The sequence below is a fragment of the Agrilus planipennis genome, unplaced genomic scaffold (assembly GCF_000699045.2).
Source record: "Agrilus planipennis isolate EAB-ADULT unplaced genomic scaffold, Apla_2.0 scaffold330, whole genome shotgun sequence".
Classification (NCBI taxonomy): Eukaryota; Metazoa; Arthropoda; class Insecta; order Coleoptera; family Buprestidae; genus Agrilus; species Agrilus planipennis.
In genome coordinates this window covers 24,883-33,976 of record NW_020439051.1, presented here as the reverse complement: position 1 = coordinate 33,976, position 9,094 = coordinate 24,883, and the positions used below count along the sequence as shown (strand labels likewise).

The following is a 9,094-nucleotide window of genomic DNA, read 5'->3' as shown; positions in this document are numbered from 1 at the left end:
TATATTTGAATAAAAAAAAAAAAAACGAAAAAACTAAATCATAGGAAATTATTTTTACATGGAATGAGGATACTTAAAAGCAAAAATAAAAATCCGAAAATAATTTATTAGTTTCATATATTTTATATTCTACTTCATCTAATATTAATTCTATATCTGCGAGAGATGCACCATATAGTAATTTTGCCTGGTCCCGGATAATCGAATACCCAGCAAGACCACTACGGCTAATGGTTCATGGCTTACATTAAATACTAGCCACGTTGGTAAGGGTGGTATTCCATAGAAATCTCGCCAGACTTGAACCATTAATCGTAGTGGTTTTGCCGTGTATTTGGAATAGCTATTGCCTGTTATTCATTATCCGGTAGATACCTACATGGTGAATTCACTATTCGGTGCATCTTCAGTCCATACCACTTGGCCAGCGTTGCTTCCTACAGGCTACATTCATACGAGAGGATCGTATTGTTTAGATTTCAAAAATATCCTCAATTTATTGATTTTAATAGGCTATAAGCAATCAAATAAGTAATGTAACAACCTATTAAGAAAAATCAAATTATATCAGTCTTTGGAATAACGCGGATAAACGCTGACCTTCCTGTGTGTTTAGACGCGCGAATCGATAACTTAGGTGTATTAGTATTTAACTTAGGTATTAGTATTTACGGCTAGTTCTGTACTGTTGAGGTAAGTATAATAATATTAATTAACGCGATAATTTCCAAATCTGTGCTTGGTCGAAAACAATCTTCAATTTAACTTTTGTAACAAAAATAATCACAACGTTCTCATTAACTGATAATAGCACAAGTTCCAGATCCCAGTCCTAAAAAGTATTTATAAATTGCCTTATGTTCTATTCCTACCTCCAAAGTCCGTGGGATTTTTGAAATTTTGTAAAATAGTCGGCGACTACAAAAAAATTAAGAAATGTAAAGGTGATACCCGAAAAAGTGATTTTTTTCAAAATGTTACTTTACACATTTGAGGTCACAAATGAGATCCACTGTACCTTTAAGCCACAGATAGTTTTACGTAAAATGAGTGACAGGTAATACAATATCTACATATGTATGTTGGTACCTATAACCCATTATATAGGTGCATTTAGGTACCTTTATACCTATACACACAAGTATTATGCTTAAAGCACAATTTTTCATTTGAGATGTAAGGTTTATATCTATAATTCATACTTTAGCATTAATACACAGTTGAATTCGTTGTAGATAACTCAACATCTACAATGTAATTAAATGTATTTAAGAAACCTAATCGTTGACGCTGGAAATATGATTTCTTCACTCATTACAAATACATTAGACAATAAAACTAGTTTTTAAGTGAAGTCATATTAAAAAACTTGTAATATCACTAACAATTTGATTGGTTAATCCAACGTTCAAACTCACCAATTTAATAACGAGAAAGGTGAGATCATCATTAACCGTCGTTTTCTGTTCAACTTTTAGTAGATTTAAATGCTTCTAGCTTCTTTAACATATAAACCATAAGACTCCCTTTATTACATTCTTCCACAAAAAATGATAAGTATCATCAGCGATTTCAAATAAACTTTATTAAATAATTAGTTTTGAAATTATTTGTTTACATTTATTTCAGAATAGATACATACACACATATACACTTAATATGTGTATACATGGCAAACGCCATATTGTTTAGGTACGATAAACTGTTACATTAAACGGAGAAAACACAAAAAAGCAAAGATATCCAAACGGCACTTTAACAAATAAATATAGAGAAAAATTCCATAGCAATATTCAGAAAGAATTATAGAAAAAAAACTTACATAGTAGCTTCTGTGTATTCCCCGTTCGTAATTTGATGATAACCTGCCATATCACAAAGTGGCCCTCGTGGGCCCACGGAAATGAAAATAATGTAGCCGTTTTTACGAGTTTAATCAAATAACAATTCAACATTAAAGAACTCCGAATGGCACGGTAACAGCTGCGTTAAAACTGAACTACTCAAAAATCTAACCTCACAACAGATGCACACAAATACTGCGCGCCCTTGCCGAATAAGCCGAACACTTATTCGGATATTCCGAATAATTACGATGTTACCCACTACCAAGTAACCATGGATACCACAGACAAGAGAGATGGATACTACAAATACCAAATCATATTTGAAGTTTAACGAATTTGATCAGTGCCATCCAGCGGCCAATAGCGATGATTGCGATACTCAACAATCTCTAGAAGTTGCCAAAATAATTTGTGTACTGGAACGATACATGTCAACTTTATTATTTTGAATAAAATGGTATATTATTTACGACGAATTCGTATGAAACACAAGATTTTAAGGTAACTTTGATTACAAACTTGTGTGCCTACGATGAATTGTTTTTGAGATAATTTAATTTATAGAAAAAAATCGCTACAACTCAAATTATAACAAATCATAACTTCCACAAAACATGACTTAGAGTATTAAAATTTTTACTAGTTTTAGTCGTGTCTTATAGCTAATTTTAAATCAAAATTGAGCTTCATAAGCTTAAAAAATTTAAATACGAATAAATTCGTTTTTTCAAATAGCACCTACTATATTTTATATTATTACTTATATTATTATTCGATTCCTCTTTTTATGCTTTTACCAGGATCAGAAGATGATAAAAAGTGGAATCGAATGATAAATTAAAATGTGATAGGTGTCGTTCGAAAAAATAAAGTCGTGTTTGCAGTTTTTAAATTTCAGTTTTTTTTTTCTGGACGCTCAGTACAAAATATGCAGCTCTAATTTGGTTTAACACTAGTCATAAGATACGACTATAAGTAGTAAAAATTTCAAGACTGCAAATTATTTTTTGTGGAACTTATGATGTCTTATAATTTAGGTTGCGATAGCGATTTTTTTTCTATAAATTAAATTATCTAAGAAACTATTCACCGTAGGCATACAAGTTAGTTACCTTAAAAGTTTGTGTTTCATACGAATTCGTCATAAAAAATAAATCATTCCGTTTAAAATAACAAAGTTGGCATCAACTTCCATTATATGAGGAAGAGGCCGACAGTTGAAATGATTTTAGTTAAAACTATTAGTTCTTTCCCTCTATCAGTCACTGTGAGCTCGAAACTGTTAGCACCATTGCTTCGAGTGGCCAAAATTCATTTTTGTGGACAATTTGTTTATTTACATTCTTTGTGTTAAAAATAGTTTGAAAAATTAAATTTAAAGGAATTATTTGTAAATAGGTATGCAACACATCGTACACTTCAGCATAAGAAATTGCTGATACTAACTACGTAATACTACTTTGCCCTGTGCTGACCACTCATAATTTCTTTTATATAAAATATTAGTTATTCTACATAACCCCTACTACCAAATTTTCAAATCTCTTACATGCTTAGTTTCCCTAAAACGTCTAATGTACTACTCAGTTTGAAGAAGTATATAATAAATATTTGTGCGCTCAAATTACATCCCTGTTTTACACCGCTATTTGTCCAAAATTTTCCTTATTTTTTACCATTAACCCTCACCACTACTGCTGTCTCATTATATATTTCAATTATTTTATTTATTAAATCCCTTTTTAACCCTACTTTATTAACATATTCGCACTTCCTTTCTTACCCCCTTATCTTACGCTATTTTAAGTCTACAAACATAAATGTACTCTTTCCATTCATTTGCAAACTATTTTTAACATATCGTCGCAAGCGTATAGGTCGACCAACATAAACGGTGACAAAGACCAGGTTTCTGGATGGCATACACTGGATCTTTCTAGAAACACGGCCAGCTTCTATAAATAATTGTCGCGAGATCCAGAGAGTTACTACGAGTCTGAGAGTTCGAGGCGACACAAAGCGAGGAAGAAGGAACGAAGAAGTGACAAAGTCTATATAGTGGTAAATTGATAACTGTTTAATAATAAAAGTGCTAATTAGACAGCAAATTTTTAAATAAATGTAGTAATAGTACGAGAAGGTGTTTAAATGCATGACATTTGGTGTGGGGTAGAAGAAGATTGGAGGAGGAGAATTTCATCGAATATTCCAAAGCGTTCATCAGCCAACTTTCTGGAAATTTCCATCAGTTGCAAGAAACCTTAGTAGTGATATATCGTTGGAAAGCTCTTGAAGAAAGAGAAACAAAGAAAGAAATGAAAAAGTGCCAGGAAGAAATGAAGCAAGAATTAAAATCAGTGCAAGACGACATAAAAATTGGACAAGAAGAAATGAAAAAAGAAGTAAAAAACCTACAAGAAGCAATAAATACGAGAATGGAGGAAAAGATAAATGATATTAGAAACGAAATAGAAAAGAAAGCTGAAGAGAGGAAAATCAATACGAGAAAGATGAAGCTTACTACCTACAAGGCGATCGTAGAGGAAGATCGAGTACCATCGAGTTACTCCGAGGGCACTGTAAAAGTTGGAATTGGCGTCGAACCAGACAAGCAAGATTTGATACAGAAAGCATTATTGGTAGGACGTACGTTAGTAAAGAAATGCAACACTATCGATACCTGTTAGAATAGTCAATTTCAAACAATAGAGAGAACTTTTTGACCGTTTTCAATTCGTCTTCGCTCTGTTATATCAAGACTTTGGTAGAATCAGCTTAACATACCACCGTATCAACACTGGAACAGCAGGGCCCACCAAACAACCACCTAGAAGAGTTCCTTGGGGAAACAATAAGAAGTCAATGACCTCATAAAAGACATTCACAAGCACGGTGTAACGGAACCATTACAATGTTCTTCGGTTTCCTCTGCTATACTGGTGCGCAAGAAGGATGTTTCCACGAGGTTTGGTGAGGACTATATGAAGTTGACGCAACGTTGAAGGTCAGCTACACATTACACCGAATCGACAACACACTAAACAATCTAGTTGAAGCTAAAGGGTTATCTGCTGTTGATTTGAAAAGTGGATACTGGCAAGTGGATATGTATCCGCAGGAAAAGGAGAAGACTGCCTTTATAACTGAAAATGGTCTATGACAGTTCGATATGACGCCTTTTGGTGTTTGATTTACCTAGACGACATCATCATACTAAGAAGAACTTTCGACGACCGCCTCAGAAACATGACTGAAGTCTTCAAGAAATTGTCAGCTGCAAGATAGAAGCTAAGTCCCAAGAAATGCATCCTGTTCAGTTTGTTCTAACACGAACTTAGAAGTTTTCTGGGACTTTACTCCTACACAGACTTATAGAAGATGGAGTTTCATTCCACTGGACACCTGAATGTAAAAAAGCATCTGAACTATCTGGAGACCCAATCCTGACGTACCCACAGTTGAGCGAACCCTTCATTGTTGACGTCGACGCTAGTAATGTGGGGCTGGTGGTGTGTTATGCAAAGTACAAAATGGAAAGGAAAAGGTCGTCGGGTTCTTTTTTAAAACACTCTCGAAAATAGAACGAAGTAAATATTTAAACAAAAGAAGTGCAAGAAGGTGTTTCAATACGTGACAATATAGTCTAATCAACAAGAGCCATCTGGTCCAATTCGGGGCTGAATTCACCTAAAATTGCGAACAGGGCGTCACTCGATTCGCAATAATATCTAGAATGATTAAAAAAAACCATGTGTGGCTGATGAAAATTAGAAAAGTTAGAAACAATTTAGTAAGAAAAAGGCGGTTCAATTTTTTTCAAATATCTCAACAACTATTTTAAATATCGGAAATCGGATTCTTAAAGATTATAATTCTAATTGAGACATGAAAATAGGGCTTGACAACGGGTGATTCGGCTCCCACGCGTGCCGATTGATATCGAATTTTGAACAAATAATTTTTTTTAACCCATTAAATATGATTACCGAGAAAAGAAAAAATTCGGGTACTTGCTGGATATTTAAACAAACGATAATCCGTCGGCAAAAAATTTTTACCCCAATTTTCCATTAACTATGATTTTATTAATTTTTGAAATAAACGTCTGGAATTTCTTTTACTTCTGGAAGCTACTCCTAGAAGTATTTAAAGATGGATATCGTTGGAGAATTTAAAAAATTTTGATTTTCCATTCTTTTATTAACAAAGATACGGAAAAATTCAAAATAATGTAATGATATTTTTATTAATGTCCCTATTGTTTTGCTTGCGTTTTGCTAAAAGCTATATGAATTTTTTTTTTTAGTTTATATCTACTCGTTTACGATTACATTACTAAATATTTTTTTTTGATTTTCTTATAAACAAATAGGATTAAATACATTACTTTCATATAGATTTTAGCAATACATAAACAAAACAATAGGAAGATTAAGTTGTTTTTAAATTATCCAACGAATACTTTAAAGAGTAATATTAACTTGAAATCATTTTTTCGATTTTTTATTAACCACTACAAACTACTTCAAATTAATGAGGAAAAAAATTGTTGCTGTTGTCACATCCCCACATGAGGTAGTTTGTAGTGGTTAATAAAATATTGAAAAAATGATTTCAAATTAATATTGCATAATAATCCACTATTATATAACAAACAATGTCATAGGATTTCATATCTTTAAAGAGTAGTTCCCAGAATTTAAAAAATTCCATAGATTTATTTTAAAAATTATTGGGGTTTTCTGTTGTTTTCTAGATTGGAAAAAATTTTTAATTAACGAAAGCATAGTTAATGGAAGGATTGGAGTAGAAATTTTTTGCCGACGGATTATTGTTTGTTTAAATATCCAGAAATACCCGAATTTTTTCCTTAATATTTATATTTAATGGGTTAAAAAAATTTTTTTGTTTAATATTCGGAATCAGCACGCGTGGGAGCCGAATCAATCGTTTTCAAGCAATATTTTCATCTCTCAATTAGAATTATAATTGTTAATGGTACAATTCAGCGAGGTGGGATTCCTTTTTAGGAAATTTCTTGCTCTTTAAGAATTGAATTTCCGATATTTGAAATAGTTAATGAGATATTTGCAAAAAATTGAACCCCTTTTTTTACTAAATTGTTTATAACTTTTCAAATTTTCATTAGCCACACATGATTTTTTTTAGAAATCATTGTAGATGTTATTACGAATCGAATGACGCCTTTTTCACAATTTTAGACGAGTTCAGTCCCGAATTCGACCAAATGGCACTTGCTGACTATAGACTATATTTTCGTGTATATTTTATATCCCGTGCTCACAATTACAACATCTCTGTAAGTTTCTATGCAGTCTTTTGCCCTCTTTTAAATACCTGACCTATCGCCCCACACCACCGTTCTTCAGGCAACCCATTCCCCTCCTACATCTTTATAATTTTGTATAAATTCCCTCCCATAATGTCTTTAGCATACTTATATGTCTCCCCACGGATCCCATCCAGTCCTTCAGCTTTCTTCATTTTATGCCTTCTATCACTCCGTCTGTATCGAAGAAGCGAATTATATATATTTATTTGGGGATATAACTACTTTAATATGATATTGCAAGTTAATTATACAATTTAGAATGAGTAGTCACCAACTTAATTAAAATTATGTAGGAAATTTTCTTTATCAGGGCTCATTAAAGAAAAACACTTCATGAGCTAATCGCTTTATTACCACTGATTATTCAAGGTCATGCGTCTAGCCGAACCAACCAAGAATGTCCCTTTTTTATACACATTAGTTTATTGATACCTATTCCCACATGGATCAAGTGTCTCTTATGTTTATGACTCGTGTTGTTGTTGGACATTCGTTTCTTAAATGTAGGTAATAACTTTATCTAGATCTACGACCGACAGTGACAGGCTGTTTTTATTCTAAGACTCAAGCTACCCCGTTGGTTTCAATTTCCATTGTTTGTATTAACATTTATCAATTTTATCTTTTATATAACTTTAAATTTAATTTATTAATCTCTAACAAAATCTCTAACAATTAATTAATTATTTAATAATACAATAATAATCTTAGCCTACCTTACTAGATTTTTCAGGAACGTAGAAATCACAGGGAACTATCACAGGGTGATTGAAAACGGTAATCCGTCTTACCACCCTGCATCTTCACGATCTTGAATTCGACTGGCGACTCTCGACAACTTAATTATCATTAATTATAATTATTGATTTCGCTACTTAAAAGGTTACATGTACCAACTTTGTATCAGTGGCCCAAATAACTCTCCTATAACTCTCTCCTCACTTCCTTCCAGAACTCTTTTAAAATGATTATCCATTCTATTTCTTCAATCTTCCCACTCACCTACCCCTTAGTATTTTTCCTATATCTATTCATTCTTGTCCAAAACCCTTCTGTACCTCTCGTCTCCCTTAATACTTTTATTAGTCTATCACTGTATTCCTCCATGCTTTTTTAATTTGCTTTCTATATTTATACCGCTTCTTTCTATACTCTTCCTATTCACACTCATCTCTTCTCCATCTCTCCATCTATTCAAGTAGTTTTATACCTTTCTCTTTTATTCTAACAATTATTATTCCACCATTGCTCCTTCCTTTCAGTCATCATTATTCTCCTAACAATCGTACATTCTCTCATCACTTTAATCATACCTTCCCACTCACCTAACCTTTCAATTATTTCCCCACTTTTTTCATAAACTCTCCAATTGCTCTCTTCATCCCCACTCATGCATTTTCTTATATCCCCCCCTCACTCCCTCTTCTTTTCTTTCCAACGGCAGGTTTGAGCCTTTCATTTATTTTACCTGAAATTACATTATTCCATCCCAACCCTTTCCATTTACCATAGCGTAATACATATGACCGACTTAGCCCTCCCGATGAACGTATATTCCCAATTACAATCCCTCTACGCCTTTTCATTAAGTATACTTTGTTGTTTTCGTTATTTTTTAAAACTAGCTGACCCTTTAAACACACATAAAATGTACACATACTCATGTACATACAAAAATTCATACCTGATTATAAAAATATAAAAATCATCCAGAAACACCCAGAAAATTAAATAAACTTATTAAAATAGTAGACCGTTGCAATCGCTACGAATTCAAGGTCGACGTCTTGACGCACCCTTAACATTAAGAACCAATGACCTATATCTTTACATGTCAAAAATGAAAATGAAATAAAAATAAAATGTGCATTATTAACTTTACCATGCTCACTAC

At 32.7% G+C, this 9,094-nt stretch overlaps 1 protein-coding gene across 2 annotated transcripts in view; it reads right to left on the bottom strand.

The window, feature by feature from the left end:
- LOC108742259 (myb-related protein B) overlaps nt 1–2,056 on the bottom strand; it is a 46,246-nt gene extending 44,190 nt beyond the window's left edge. For both annotated transcript variants that reach the window (XM_025976959.1, XM_025976960.1), the window contains exon 1: nt 1,823–2,056. In XM_025976959.1, coding sequence (XP_025832744.1) covers nt 1,823–1,872 — 50 coding nt within the window. In that variant the 5' untranslated portion in view covers nt 1,873–2,056. The remainder of the gene's footprint in view (nt 1–1,822) is intronic.
- Nucleotides 2,057–9,094: the final 7,038 nt, after the last annotated feature.